Source organism: Oryx dammah, unplaced genomic scaffold (assembly GCF_014754425.2).
Source record: "Oryx dammah isolate SB20612 unplaced genomic scaffold, SCBI_Odam_1.1 HiC_scaffold_29, whole genome shotgun sequence".
Lineage (NCBI taxonomy): Eukaryota > Metazoa > Chordata > Mammalia > Artiodactyla > Bovidae > Oryx > Oryx dammah.
In genome coordinates this window covers 38,651,463-38,667,798 of record NW_024070213.1, presented here as the reverse complement: position 1 = coordinate 38,667,798, position 16,336 = coordinate 38,651,463, and the positions used below count along the sequence as shown (strand labels likewise).

Below are 16,336 nucleotides of genomic sequence, written 5' to 3'. Positions count from 1 at the left end.
GATGTGAAGAGCTGACTCACTTGAAAAGACCCTAATGCTGGGAAAGATTGAGGGCAGGAGGAGAAGGGGACGACAGAGGATGAGATGCTTGGATGGCATCACAGACTCAATGGACATGGGTTTGGTTGGACTCCGGGAGTTGGTGATGGACAGGGAGGCCTGGCGTGCTGTGGTCATGGGGTCGCGAAGAGTCAGACATGACTGAGCAACTGAACTGAATTGAACTGAATGTTTCAAAAGCACACCAGCTTCATAATTCCTACCAAAGGGTGAACAAGGAAGATCTACAGGAGAAATATATCTTTCCTACTAGTCCTCTCCCTTTCAGGAACCTAAACAACAGCAACAGAATGACCACTTATCATTTTCTTGGGCTTTCTTTAAAAACATTTATAATTATCTGTCACTTGGCATGTGCCTGACCCCTACTGGGGACTAAGGACTGTCAGAGGCTCGCAGGGAAAAGCAGAGTCCTCCAGGAATGCAGAGCCAAGACGAAGAGTCTCCTCTGCCTCAGTCTTTGCATCTTGTAATATTTATACACCACATGAAATTACAGGATGAGGTGTTTTCTTGAAAATTTATTAGTCAGTCCCTGAAGAGATTAATAGAGGTACAATTTTTCATAAAGAATTCAAAGTTCCCTGTGAATAACTTTGATGCGAACTTTTCCAATATGTCACATGAATGTGAATGGACAACCTCAAGTATTTAGATTCATGGACTGCACATGGTAATTAATCTCACTGAGTTCATATACAAAAGGTTAAGCTGTCATTCTAATTGATGTGAGTCATAACAAATGCAAGTCATTAAATCTTTGCTGTCAAATTGTTGTGGCTTTTTCTTTGCTGATTTTAAAGAATATCCAAGCTAAATTATGTCCCGAGGGGCTTGAATTTCAGCCTTAATTTTCTAAATCTGTATCTTCCTTTGGATTTTGGGAAATTTTCCAAATTAATGTTAATAAAGATTTACAAAATCCTTGGGGGAAGAGGTCTTCTAACCATGAAATCAATAGTTAAATTACCAGGATTAAAAATATGTTTTTTATTTAAAAACATGTGCCCATGGAAGAATTACTTCAAAGTTTATTTTAGAAGAGAAACCCAAGTGTCTGTACACATAGTGAACGTCCATAGAGTCTTGTGGACTCTCTTTGAATGTTTAACAACTAAATGAATGGATTAACAAGAAAGCAATTTAGTGCTCTCAGAGCTCTAAGAGCTGTAATGCAGATTTGTTAAACTATACATCTTTAAAGCCCCATCCCAAGTACGAGCCACTTAAGGAGGCAGGTGTTACACCTTGATATCAAGAGGAGCCCAGTAGGAGTTAGCTAGATCCCAAAAAGGAGTAGCATGGACAGCCACATCCCCTGGGAAATAGCTACAATTTATGGTGATAAATGTTTGCTAAACCAAATGGTAGTAAACACAGTATCTGTGCTGGAAACATGGCTTTTTTCCCCAAGGTCTGTGATTGAAAACAGCCTTGCAGCATGCTACTTTTAGCAATTGGAACTCAAATGTATGGAGTCAGTACTGGGTTTCCCCTATAGATCTTCATCCCATAGAGCCTGAAGCCCTGCATAGAGGTTCTGTGGCAGGAGTTACTCTCAGGTGCCTTTGAAAATTCAGGGAGCAGCACTGCTGAAATCTCAATGTGTGTACAAATTACCTGAGAATCTTTTTTGAATGAAAGGTCTGAATTTTTTACTTCCAAATGGGGCCTGAGACTCTGCATTGCTAACCAGAGGCTAGGTGATGTTGAAGATACTGATCCATGGGTCACACTTCCAGCATCAAGGTCATAAGAGGTGGATTTTAAGCAATTAGAGTAAGCAGATACGGTATGAGGGAAGAGCACTGGAGCTTGACTCAGAGTCCTAGGTATATGAACATGATGAGTCACTTAACTTTTCTGAATCCAGATTTTCATATTAGAAAAATGAGTATGATAAGATAATAATACTTGCTGCATGAGATTGTTGTGAGAATTAATGTTATGTGAAAACTGACCAGAGCATTTGGTATATATTCATTGCTGAATAAATGATTGTTGATCCTATATAAACATAAGCGTACAATTCAGTGTTGGTAACTGATAAAGTTGAGGGACCCTTAGGTTATGTGCCCTTCATAGTTCTACGGGTTCTATTCTTATTCCACCTCTGTTGTCAATTACAGCGTCTAGAGTTTAGCAAGTGGTCAGTGTTTGTGGCATTACATTGATGGCAGCGTTGATCACTGCCAGTGTACATTTTTGGCTTCTAAGACACTGATGTCATACTAATGACCCAATGTTTCCCCATGGCACTAACAGGAAAGAGAACTTTCACCCAAAATAATAACTTTCAGGCCTTGAGTCTTCTTTGAATGAAAAATGTAATCACTGGGAGAAAACTAAAATAAAGAAGACCGTCAGACCAATTTTCAATAAAAATATGAGGATAAAATAGCTGGTCATTCTTTGCCAGCCAGTATCTCATAATTTCACAAATTATGTATAAGAGCTCTCTCTCTTAGAAAAGCAAAGATGGACATGGGCAGTTTGTCTGGCTTGCTTCTATTAGGAGCCCAGCCTGCAATGGTGTAGCTAGTATGAGAGGGGCTCGAACCATCCTCCACGTTATAAAGTGGCTCCCATGCTGCCCAGGTCATGTGCCCAAAATTGCTCCTCTGAAGGTTAAACTTTCTATTTAAACAATTTATAAAATTTTAAATAGAATTCTCTAAAAATGCATAGCAGGAAATGGAAGGTGGAGAAATCAGTGAATAATCTTCAGCATCGTTTACATCTTAACATCTCTTTCCACTGAGAATTTGGAGACAGAAACTTGTTAGCACCTGGAGGAAGGAAGTCTAGTTTAATTTATTTGCAGTAAAATCCAGAGTGAATCCGTTAATCTTTGTTAAAAGAAATGAGATTTTCAAGTCTAATCAGAGGATTTAAAGTTTTATTAAAAGATATCCTTTTTTCCACTCATAATCTATAGGTCTCAGGAGAAAAAGGAAGAGGCTATCACCTTACTGAAGGATTCCATTAAATATGGTCCAGAGTTTGCAGATGCATATTCAAGCTTAGCTTCATTATTGGCTGAGCAGGTAATTATTTCCATTTAGTTTCACATAATATTTTCTTAACTGTTTCTGTTGAATGTATAAATTAATGTTATAATACACAGATTTTTTTATATCATTTAACTTGTAAGTTCATAATGGACAACTAACCTGTATGTCAGTTTTCTTCTTGATAGAAATCACAAATCTAGGTTTCTCACTCCAGTATTCTTTGTGCATGTATGGGGTCTCTAGACTAAGATGGTCCATTATAAACCACTACTAAATTCTCTATCACTTTGGGACAAAATCCGTCATGAACAGTACGTGATATTTGCTTGTTTAATTACTAATTATTTATATTTTTCTGGGGAATTGCTAATGGACTAAGATCTCTGAAACAATTACCAATAATCTTATAGATCCTATGTCTTAATACCTATCAGAAGATCACAGAGTCACATAGGACAGGCTCCTAAGAGAGAACATTTTTCATGGCATAAAACGGAGAAGTATTTTGATTTCCCTCCTTTTCACTGTATCTAAAATTCCCAGGTGGCTCAGTGGTGAAAGAATCCACCTGACAATGCAAGAGACGTGGGTTCAATCCTTGGGTTAAGAAGATCCCCTGGAGGAGGAAATGGCAACCCACTCCAGTATTCTTGCCTGGGAAATCCATGGACAGAGGAGCCTGGCGGGCTGCCGTCCATGGTGGTGTAGAGTCAGACACGACTAACTATATACGCAGGCTCCTGGCCACAAACCATTTGATCCCACCTTTCAGTGGCCTAGATGCATGCCCCATGCTGTGGGAAAACAAGTATAAATTGTCTTCTCTAAATTTATGATAGAGTTTTGTTGACACACATAAGTGCCCTCAATAGAAGGTAGATTCTGCTATTATACAATTTCCAGATTGTCTTTAAAATTAAACTCAAACTCAACACCTTTGAAAGATGCCCTCCAGCATTGACTTCAATGTAATGAATGATTTGATGTTGTCAGGTACACAGGGGTGCAATTTGCATTTGAAAAACCTTGGAGATTTCACCAGGAAACAAAATTAGAACATTCAGTGGCTATTTAAATGTCAGAAGTGATAAATCTAGTTGTCTTGCTCTGCTAGTCTCCGTATAGTGTAGGTGGGCTTTAGACAAAGGCCTGTGTCTGTAGTGAGTGATTTTAATGCATGTTTTAACACAAAGTTTAAGCTAAAATGATGATGCTCATGTTTTATGGTAGACATGACAGTCCTCAGCTGCCTTGGTTTATGTTGAAGCAGACACAGTAGGAGTTTCCTGGAGAAAAGATTCCATTATTAATTCCCTTTTCTCACTTTATCCTGGCTCCTTCATTTTCATAGGAAGACCTTCGCCTACCTCTGCCTGGCTGGTGGCTTGCAGCTACTCAGACAAGCCACACAGTTATGGCCTTTGCACTAACTGTGCCCTTTGCCTGCAGCACTGTTCCCCCAGACATCTTTGAGTTTCCTTCCTCATCTTGTGCTGGTTTCTGCCCAAATATTTCTGTGTGGAAGGGCTATCTATGATTACCCTTTTGAAACAACTCCGTCACTGCCCACACGTTCTTTGATTTCTCTCCGAAGCATTCATCACCATCTAACATACATTTATTTACGTCTGTGATCTTTCTCCCACCATTAGAATATTTCTGTGAGCCAATCTCCATGAGAATGGCTGTCTTTTTTATTCATGACCTTCCCCCCTTGTCTGTCACACTGTATGCAGTCAGTAAATACTGAGTGAATGAAAAGTGAAAGTCACTCCATTGTGTCTGACTCTTTGTGATCCCATGGACTATCCAATCCATGGAGTTCTTCAGGCCCGAATACTGGAGTGGGTAGCCTTTCCCTTCTCCAGGGGATCTTCCCAACCCAGGGTTCGAACCCAGGTCTCCCGCATTGCAGGCAGATTCTTTACCAGCTGAGCCACAAGATGAATGGATATGATCTGAAGACCATGTAACCCCTCCAGTCCAGCACATGGCCAAGGTTTTACTCATCTTTCAAGTAGGGCTGGGCATGTGGGCAGTGTTTCATGTAACAAACTGTGCCTCAGGGTCATGCTCTTGTGCTGCAATGAGGGACAGCGTGAGAACGGCCAGGTGAAGTTACTCCTTCCAGCTGCAGACCAGGGTTGGGTTGAGGCCAGCACCTGCTACATTGTTCAGTGGCTTTTGGATGAGGACTCAAGGGAAAATTTCTCTCATGACTCAATATTAGGTTTCTCCTGAACTACAAGTTTATTGCTTTATTTTTTAATCTAACACATGAAAAATCTTTCAGATGCTAAGAAAATCAGTCCTAGCTTTGTCTCCATTGGCCCCACCCCAAATGCGTGCCGTCTCAGCAGGATAGGCTACTTTTCCGTGTGTGCTGCTTTTACTGGGTTTATCATTTTCCTTAACAGTTTGTTTTATTCAATTTTTGTTCTCTGTTTTTGAAAGCTGCTTCAATTCTCTGTAAATGAATAAAGCACCGCATTAAAATCAGGCTTTCCTAGTAGCTCAGTTGGTAAAGAATCCACCTGCAATGCAAGAGACCTGTTTCAATTCCTGAGTCGGGAAAATCCCCTGGAGAAGGGATAGGCTACGCACTCCAATATTCTTGGGCTTCCTTTGTGGCTCAGCTGGTAAAGAATCTGCCTGTAATGCAGGAGACCTGGGTTCGATCCCTGGGGTGGGAAGATCTCCTGGAGAAGGGAAAGGCTACCCACGCCAGCATTCTGGCCTGGAGAATTCCAAGGACTGTATAGTCCATGGGGTCACAAAGAGTTGGACACGACTGAGCAACTTTCACTTTCAAGATCAGTCACATCTTTTTTTTTCTTCACAACTTGTCAGGACATACAAGAAACATTTAATTGTTCTTCCTGATGAAAATTACCCTGAAGGTAAAAGACAATGTCACTCACTCAACTAATACATAACTAATAGATAACAAGGTATGTTGTTTTAGGGGGAGCTCTTACCAACACTGACATAGTTCCTTCTCCCTGTAATGCCATCTTTTCTTTCTCTCTTTCTAAATCATCCTCATTTTTCAATTCAACTTTCACTTCCTCCCCCAACACTCGCCCACCTCCCCATCTCATGGGGCGTTAGATTTCCTTGGAGCTTTTATGAAATGTTCAGGAACATGCATCAGTGCACAAACCAATCACATATTTTTATTTCTTGAATTAATATCTGAACTATATGATGTAAACAGTTTATCAGGTTTATTTTTCCTCACAAGACTGCAAGTTTCTTTAAGAAAAGCCATGTCTTTCTATGCATATTGCTTCTCTAGGGCTCAGGGTTCAGTTCAGTTCAGTTCAGTTCAGTCACTCAGTGGTATCCGACTCTTTGCGACCCCATGAATTGCAGCACACCAGGCCTCCCTGTCCATCACCAACTCCTGGAGTTCACTCAAATTCACGTCCATTGAGTCAGTGATGCCGTCCAGCCATCTCATCTTCTGTCATCCCCTTCTCCTGCTCCTAATCCCTCCCAGCATCAGAGTCTTTTCCAATGAGTCAACTCTTCGCATGAGGTGGCCAAAGTACTGGAGTTTCAACTTTAGCATCATTCCTTCCAAAGAACACCCAGGGCTGATCTCCTTTAGAACGGACTGGTTGGATCTCCTTGCAGTCCAAGGGACTCTCAAGAGTCTTCTCCAACACCACAGTTCAAAAGCATCAATTCTTCGGCACTCAGCCTTCTTCACAGTCCAACTCTCACATCCACACATGACCACAGGAAAAACCATAGCCTTGACTAGACGGACCTTAGTCGGCAAAGTAATGTCTCTGCTTTTCAATATGCTATCTAGGTTGGTTATAACTTTCCTTCCAAGGAGCAAGTGGCTTTTAATTTCATGGCTGCAATCACCATCTTCAGTGACTTTGGAGCCTCCAAAAATAAAGTCTGACACTGTTTGCACTGTTTCCCCATCTATTTACCATGAAGTGATGGGACCGGATGCCATAATCTTCGTTTTATGAACATTGAGCTTTAAGCCAACTTTTTCACTCTCCTCTTTCACTTTCATCAAGAGGCTTTTTAGTTCCTCTTCACTTTCTGCCATAAGGGTGGTGTCATCTGCATATCTGAGGCATTTTGGTCAGAAATGATAAAGTTAGAAGAAAAGGAACGTACATAGTGATCTAGTTCGTCAATTTGTTGTCATGATAGGTGGGTTAACACTTCTGAAACTAATTTATGTGTACCAATGGAAGTTGGTAGGAGACAAATTTCACACTTTCTGAAAAGCAGTATGAAAAGGCAAAATGATAGGATATGGAATAGAAACTCCCCAGGTCGGTAGGTGCTCAGTATGCTACTGGAGATCAGTGGAGAAATAACTCCAGAAAGAATGAAGGGATGGAGCCAAAGCAAAAACAATACCCAGCTGTGGATGTAACTGGTGATAGAAGCAAGGTCCGATGCTGTAAAGAGCAATATTGCATAGGAACCTGGAATGTCAGGTCCATGAATCAAGGCAAATTAGAAGTGGTCAAACAGGAGATGGCAAGAGTGAACATCGACATTCTAGGAATCAGCAAGCTGAAATGGACTGGAATGGGCTCAGGATACTTCACTGTATAATGCAAGCCAGGCAAGCATACATGCAGCATCTCTGGACTTCATGCACTTCCGGGTCAGTTCCCCAAATTAGGAGAATTTGACAGTGAACCAGGTACCTATTCTAGACCCCACTTCCTAGTAACACCTGTGCAAACTTGAGTGAGAAGTGTTCCACCTCTCTGGGCCTCAGTTTCCAAATCTAAAATTGATAACTACTCTAAATTACCTTCCCTAACTCTCATGGCTCTAACATTTTAAGAGCGTCTAAAAGTACCTCCTTTAAAGTCAACTAAGTGCTGATGAACTTTTTCATGAATAACTTAAGGTTTCACTTCAATTAGTGCTATTGTTTCTATACAAGTAAAGTATTAACATGTTATATTGTGAAAAGCGATTTGCCTTAATAAATATCCAAGTTTCAAGTTGTATTCCTTTTGTAAATTGATGAACTCCAAGTTCATGAAAAGTTACTTTATTAAAAATGATGACAATGTTTGGTGACACTGAAATTTTAGTCCGTTCATCAATAGCTTACTGTTAACAAATTTTATAGACATATATCGGAGAAGGCAATGGCACCCCACTCCAGTACTTTTGCCTGGAAAATCCCATGGACAGAGGAGCCTGGGAGGCTGCAGTCCATGGGGTTGCAGAGTCAGACACGACTGAGCGACTTCACTTTCACTTTTCACTTTCCTGCATTGGAGAAGGAAATGGCAACCCACTCCAGTGTTCTTGCCTGGAGAATCCCAGGGACACGGGAGCCTGGTGGGCTGCCATCTCTGGGGTCACACAGAGTCAGATACGACTGAAGTGACTTAGCAGCATAGACATATATATCTGTAAAACATAGTATTAATATATACATATATATATGTTTAAAAAGGGCAACATATATACACTCTCTCAGTTATGTTTTAAAAGTGTCAGATGCCTTATTTAAAATCAATTATGGGGTAAATTCAATTTTTGAGTACCATAATGGCAAACTGATATAACACTATGGCATGCCACATAAAGTTATAAATAAGTTTTAAGAAAAAACAAATTATACTATGACCACGACCTTTCCTTACATACAAAGATCACATCTTTTGCCACCCTTTCTTATTCTCCATTCAAATGTAAAATACTGTGAACTTGAAGAATGTAATTGAAAGATTGAAAGGTTCTTCTGCTCCTTTGGGCAATTGATTTTAACATCAGAGAGAGCTCGTGAGAGAGTAGCTGTTGGGCATAACTCAGGATTGCTTTCGCTCTCTAACTTTCAGCATCTTATCTTCATGCTTTGAATTATTTAATAAAAGAATGCTTCAGATGCACAAGCACCAAGCTCATATCCTTTGTTAGCAAATAAATCCATTTCTTGATAGCACAACTTTATTAATCAGCATTCCAGAAAGCAAACCATAGTCAACCTGTAACACACTGGTCACCGTTCTGTCACTTTACTGGTCATCTTCCAGGACCACCATATGTGCGCGTGCCGAGCCCATGCTCACTGTGGTCGTGGTGGCCCACAATGATAGAGAACCCTTTCCTGTATGGAGTTGAAATCAATAGTCCTGTGATTTGCTCCCCCTGGGCTGGGCCCAAGGGATAGCTTATTGAACACAGCTTTTAGATTTCGGGTTTTTTAAATTTCTTTGTTCTTAATTGGAAGGTAATTGCTTTACAATGTTGTGTTGATTCCTGCCATACATCAACATAATCCAATCATAGGTACACATATGTCCCCTCCCTCTTGAACCTCATTAGAACTGACCCATCCACTTCATTAGAACTGACTCAAATGCGTTCCTTTTCATGGCTGAGTAATATTCTATGGTTTATGAGCACAACCGCCTTGTCATTTTTCTGAACAACTCTTTTCTATACTAAACTTGTTTCTAGTTTACCCTGATTTCTAAATGCTTTCCTTCTGGTCATGTGCTTTACATAGGGTCTGGATTGCCCATTTTCTCTATGACAAAATGGCTCCCAAATGGAACTGGTTTCTTCAATTATAGTTTGGTAGTTTCAGGAGGATAAGAAATACTTCCCTGGCTTGAGACTATGTTTCTATTGCATAAAACCCTAAAATTAATGATATTAACTGTTTCAGACTTTGTCTGAAACTAACACTGTGCTCCTTATTCTGTTGGAACTTGAAGGTAGCAAGTAAATCTATTTGGACATAATAGAGAATTTGAGAGAGAAAATCTGTAAAGCAGGCCAATAATTTGAAAACACCTAATATGAAGGAGCATATTAAGGCCCATGGTGGAGCACAGATTTGAAAGTGATATATAATAGGAAGAAAGTTAGGTGTCTGAAGAAAGTGTTTTAAACATTGTAGAAATATGGCAGCATTTTGGAGAAGGCTTTTAAATGCATAGAGAGCCATGTTTCAGGAAGATGGTGTGGGAATGGATAAACTCTATTGTGGAAGAAGAAACCTTTTGTACTTACAAACTGTGTGCATCTGAAGGCTGAAAGAGACAAATATTAGAAAATTAAAAACTCCAGAGCAGAGCATGTAAGGGACTTAGAAGGTATATGGCCAATGAGAGCTGTGGGGAAACCAAGGAGAAGCAAGATTTCCAAAACAGAAGAAATAAAATTACACTAATAATATTAAAACCTAATGGAAAACATGGAAAGATCAAAGAAAATAAAATTCACCTTTCACCCCTAGTATCTGGAAACAACAAATATTACCATTTTTAATATACTGCAGTTCTTTTTAATATACTGACTTTTTCCAGTGGAGGTATAATTGAGATATTGGGGGCTTCCCAGGTGGCACTAGTGCTAAAGAACCGACCTGCAGGAGAGTAAGAAACATGGGTTCAGTCCCTGGGTTGGGAAGATCCCCTGAAGGAGGGTATGGCAACCCACTCCAATATTCTTTTTTATTTAAAACTTTAACTACAGTTATTTTATTTTTTGGTCAAATTTATTTATTTTTAATTGAAGAATAATTGCTTTAGCATATTGTGTTGGTTTCTGGCAAACATCAACATAAATCAATCATAGGTACACCTATGTCCCCTCCCTCTTGGGTATCCCACCCCTCTAGGTTGTTACATAGCACCAGTTTGCCACTCCAGTATTCTTGCCTGGAGAAATCCACAGACAGAGGAGTCTAGTGGGCTACAGTCCATAGGGTTGCAAAGAGTTGGGCACAACTAAAGTGACCTAACATGCATGCATGCATAATAAACATATTTGTTTCAGATATACAATATAATTAATGATACAATATTTGTATATCTTACAAAATGATTATCACAATAAGTTCAGGACCATACATAGTTACAAAATTTTTTGTGTGTGATAAGAACTTTTAAGATTTACTCTCGATGCAAGACAGTGTCATTAAGTATGCTCACCATACTATACATTACATCCCTAGGACTTAATCACCTTATAAGTGAAAGTTTGTGTCTTTTGACCCCCTTCACAGATTTTATCCACCCCTTTCCCCTGCCTCTGGGAATCTATTCTCTGTGCTTATGATCTTGGTGGTCTGTTTTTTTTTTTTTAATATTTAACTGAAATATAGTTGATATATGATATTATTGGGCTTTTCTGGTAACTCAGCTGGTAAAGAGTTTGATTCCTGGGTTGGGAAGATCCACTGGTGAAGGGATAAGCTACCCACTCCAGTGTTCTTGGGCTTCCCTGGTGGCTCAGATGGCAAAGAATCCGCCTGCAATGCAGGAGACCTGGATTCTATTCCTGGGTTGGGAAGATCTCTTGGAAGAGGGAACAGCTGCCCACACCAGTATTCTTGCCTGGAGAATTCCGTGGACAGAGGAGCCTGGCAGGCTACAGACCATGGGGTTGCAAAGACCACTTTCTCCTGCCTCTGGGAATTTATTTTCTGTATCTATGAACTTGGGCCAGGTTTTTTTTTTTACATTTTTTTAATTGAAATATAGTTGATATATGATATTATATGTTACAGGTGTACAATATACTGATTCACAGTTCTAAAGATTATGCTGTATTTATAGTTATTATAAAAATTGGCTGTATTCCCTGTATTGTAGAATATATCCTTGTAACTTATTTCATACATAATAGTTTGCATGTCTTAATCCCCTGCCCCTATATTGCCCATCCCCCCTTCTTTCTCCCTACTGATAACCACTGGTTGTTCTATCTATGAGTCTGTTTCGTTTTTGTTATATTCACTAGTTTGTTGCATTTTTGAAATTCTACATATGAAAGTGAAGTGAAAGTGTTAGTCACTCAGTCATGTCCGACTCTTCGTGTCCGACTCTTTGCAACCCTATGGACTGTAACCTATCAGGCTCCTCTGTCCATGGAATTCTCAAGGCAAGAACTGGAGTGGGTAGCCATTCCCACTCCAGGAGATCTTCCCTACCCAGGAATTGAGCCCAAGTCTCCTGCATTGCTAGCAGATTCTTTATCATCTGAGCCACTCAGTTCAGCTCAGTCGTGTTTGACTCTTTGCGACCCCATGAATCGCAGCATGCCAGGCCTCCCTGTCCATCACCAACTCCCGGAGTTCACTCAAACTCAGGTCCATCGAGTTGGTGATGCCATCTAGGGAAGCCCAGTTCCACATATAAGTGATATCATACAGTATTTGTCTTTCTCTGATTTATTTCACTGAACATAATACCCTCTATGTTGTTGCAAATGGCAAAGTTTCATTCTTTTGTATGGCTGTGTAGTATTCCATTTTGATAGATAGATATAGATGTAGATATATTAATATAATATATTATTTATCCATTTATTGGTTGATGAACACTTAGATTGAGTCCATATCTTGGCTGTTGGAAATAATGCTGCTATGATATTAGAGTGCATGTATCTTCTCAAAATGGTGTTTTGGGGTTTTTTGGATATATAATCAGGAATTGAATTGCTGGGTCATATGATAGTTCTATTTTTAGTTTTTGAGAACTTTACCACTAGCACCACCTGAGAAGCCACCTGCATCTCCTCTTTGGGAGAATATCTATTCAGGGCTTCTGCCCATTTTTCAATTACATTTTTGTTTGTTTGTTTTGATATTGAGTTGTATGAGCTCTTTATATATTTTGGAAATTAACTCCTTATCAATCATGTCATTTGCAAATATTTTCTCCCATTCAGAAAGCTGTCTTTTTGTTTTGTCAATGGTTTCTTTTGCCATACAAAAGCTTTTAAGTTTAATTAGGTTACCATTGTTTATTTTTGCTTCTATTTCCTTTGCTGTAGGACACAGATCCAAAAAAAATTGTGCTATGATTTATATCAAAGAGTGTGCTAACTATATTTCCTCTGGAGTTTTATGATTTGTGGTCTTATATTTAGGTCTTACCCATTTTGAGTTTATTTTTGTACATATTGGAGAATGTTCTGATTTCATTCTTTTACATGTAGCTGTCTAGTTTTCCCAGCAACATTTATTGAAGAGGTTGTTTTTCTCCACTGTATATTCTTGCCGACTTTGTTGTAGATAATTGATCGTAAGTGCATAAGTTTATTTATGAACTCTCTACTCTGTTCCATTGACCTGTGTGACTCTTTTTGTGCCAGTACCATACTGTTTTGATTACTGCAGTGATGTAGTATATTCTGAAGTCATGGAATATGATTCATGTTTTTGTTTTCTGTGGGATTTTTATATGTGAGATTATATAACATTTATCTTTCTCTGACTTATTTCAGTTAGCATAATGTCCTTAAGTTCTATCCATGTTGCTGCAAATGGAAAGATTTTGTATTTTTTTGACTGAATAGTATTACAGTGTGTGTGTGCATATATGTGTGTGTGTATGTGTCACATTTATTTATCCATTCATCCATCAATGGACACTTTTTGTAGCTTGGCTATTGTAAATAATGTTGCAGTGAACATACAGGTGGAAATATCTTTTCAAATTAGCATTTTTTGTTTTCATGCTTAATAGTCACATGTAATTTATATCCTATTCTTTTGACTTGCTATTATGTTATATATAAATTATACATATTTTCATACTGTTAAATGATCTTCATAAATACCACTTTAATACCTACTTACTAGTTTATGAAATGCTGAATTATAATTTATATAATAATATCTTAAGTATTGGTCATTCAGGTTCTTGTGTGTGTGTGTGACTTTTTCTTCTTTATGATCCAGTGTTTTGGATCATTTCCTAATGATAGATTTCCAGAAGTATTCCCATATCAAAGTGTATCTGCATATTTCATGACTCTTGAGATGCATTCCTAAGATGGTTTCTAAAAGAACAGTACTAATACAGAATACCACCAGCAGTCTGTAACCTCTGTCTTGAATGTTAGTGGAACATTTAAATGGAAATAGCATGTGGACAGGTGACAGTGCAAGAGATCAGGACTGGAAAGATAGATTTAGGACTTCAAGTAAATGCATCTATATTATGGTTAGCTAATTTATCTTAGGAGAAAATGGAAGAGTAGTGTGTCAGGGGAACCTTAAAGAACTGTTAAACCTCCTCATTTTGCAGATAGAAATATGAGGTGCACAGAATTAAGTTTGCTCAAGGTCATACAGATAACTAGTGTCAGGACCAAGAATGGGGCCTGTAACTTGACTCCTCTCCCACTGCTCTTTCAGCATATGATGCTGGGGTCCCAGGATTGGACTGTGGTAATAGGCTGTAGTTAATGAGGTTAGGAGTACAAGTATCCATGTGGAAAAGGAGAAGAAAAACGATAGACAACACCCAGCAGGGTGGGTTGTCATAGATGTTAAATACCTAAAAGGATGCAGAAGAAAGTTGCCACTCTGTGTCTACTGCAGCACAGAAGTCAAGAAAACAGAATAGAAAATAAACTCTTAGGTTCAAAGTTTAAGTGGTCTCTGGCTTACTAGTCTCTTTTGGTTCTTCATTAGCATTCAGAACTGGCTATACTCCAGCTTCACAGATAGGGTTGTAAACATTTACAAGCCCACCATCATTTTTAACCAGCCTCCTCTTGCCATGGATTATATAGCTTGCATTACACATCAGTAAAGGAAATGAAGTTAACATTATCATCCTGTAAATTATAACATTATCACTGTAAATTATTGCCAGCCTATGGAAAAACTCAATTAATTAATTTGATAACACTTAAAATATGTTTCTTTAAGTGTCTGGGGATATGACTTTAACTGATATAAGAATGGAAAGAAAATTGGAACAATAAAATATAAATTAGAAGTATAGATCAAAAATAAGGTCGATTTCTCTTGTTTGACAAGTGTCATCTTTGGGATAGATTCAGGCACATATACCATTGCATGTATGGTCAGGTCACCTTGAGCTGAACCCTAACATAATAATTCATCGATTTAAGTGTTCAATTCTTATTTATTGAGCACTTAAGTATCACCAAGTATTAGAAGAAGTTGCAAGTATGGGTCTTAACTCATAGAACTTAGAGTCTAAAAGAGAAGAATACTCTTAGGGGAATAATTACCACCCTCTGCCCAACACCTCACCCAGTTGTGACAAATGTGCAAAGAGAGTACCAGTGAGAGGGTCACAGGGACCTGATCTCATGTGAGTATGGTGTTTGGGGAGAGGATCACTGCCCAAAGAGTGAAATTCAGCTTGGTACCTTAAGAACATATAGATATTAATGAGATAAAAAATCATTAGGAAAAGTTTTCTGGCTATAGAAATTAGACCAGGTGAGGGCTGTGCAGTGGGAACAGTGTGATTCCTTCCTCTTAGGGGAGCAAAGTTGTGTGCCTGAAAGTACGTAGAATGACGACAGAAGAACAGGAGAACCGTTTGGAAATGGGAAAGCTGCAATTCCATGAACATGTAGCTCCCCTTCCACTCTTCCTGGTATCTCTTTCTCTTTTTTTTTTTTTTTTTTTTTGCGGGGTGTGGGGGTGGTTTCTTTGGCCACCCTTTTCCTGGTCTGTCGACTGTTACACACTGTCACATTTGTCATACTTTCTCTTTAGCTTTTATGATTCTTAGCATTTCCTCTTTAAAGTCATCATTTCTTTCTTAAATTGTCACAGGGTGATGTCAATCACAGTCTGCTGGGTGAGGAGAAAATTGAGGATTAGAAATACCCAAATTCCTTGATGAGGAGGGATGCCAAGTTAATTGATTCATTTCAGTCAAATGCAAAAGAGTATTAGACATCTAAATTTTGCCAGCACCTTTCTCATAAACGTCCATGTCAGTGACTGATGGGGGAAGAACTGTTTAATAAAGAAAGTAAAAGCAAAGGAGAGGGTGAGAAAAGAGGCATCTCTGCTTTATGTTCTGAGCCATTGTGTCTTAAAGAGCTGCCTGGAGAAGTCACTGACATGAATTTAAATGTCGAGTGGTCCTACCTACATTTGCCAGGCTTGTAATGGTAAATAGTCATTTGGCTAATGGGGAGACCCCTGACAGATCTGTGTGCACACATCGTTGGTCAGAGTCAAAGGGCTGGGAAGCAGACCAGATGCACAGCCGTGATATCAGAGCACACACCCTTCCTGCTCCATCCCCGTTGGTCTTTCACCACTTTGGAATATCACAACCTACACCTGCCATACAGTAAGAACATGTTACAGGCATTCATTGAGCAGCTGTTCACAAAGGGTTGACTAGGCCTCCTGTGGTCCAAGAAGGTTTATGCAGTTTTTATAATAGTTACAGGTAATTTGCCTTTTTTACTCTAATTATTTCCCAAGTATACAGTAGTTTTTTATAGGCTATGTG

The 16,336-nt window shown here is 39.1% G+C and overlaps 1 protein-coding gene across 1 annotated transcript in view; it reads left to right on the top strand.

Annotated features, from left to right (window-relative positions):
• The window catches only part of LOC120858525 (protein O-mannosyl-transferase TMTC1), a 302,518-nt gene that overhangs the window by 262,807 nt on the left and 23,375 nt on the right, over positions 1-16,336 (top strand). Inside the window, exon 13 of the mRNA XM_040234631.1 lies at positions 2,999-3,107. Within this exon, the coding sequence (XP_040090565.1) occupies positions 2,999-3,107 (109 nt within the window). The remainder of the gene's footprint in view (positions 1-2,998; positions 3,108-16,336) is intronic.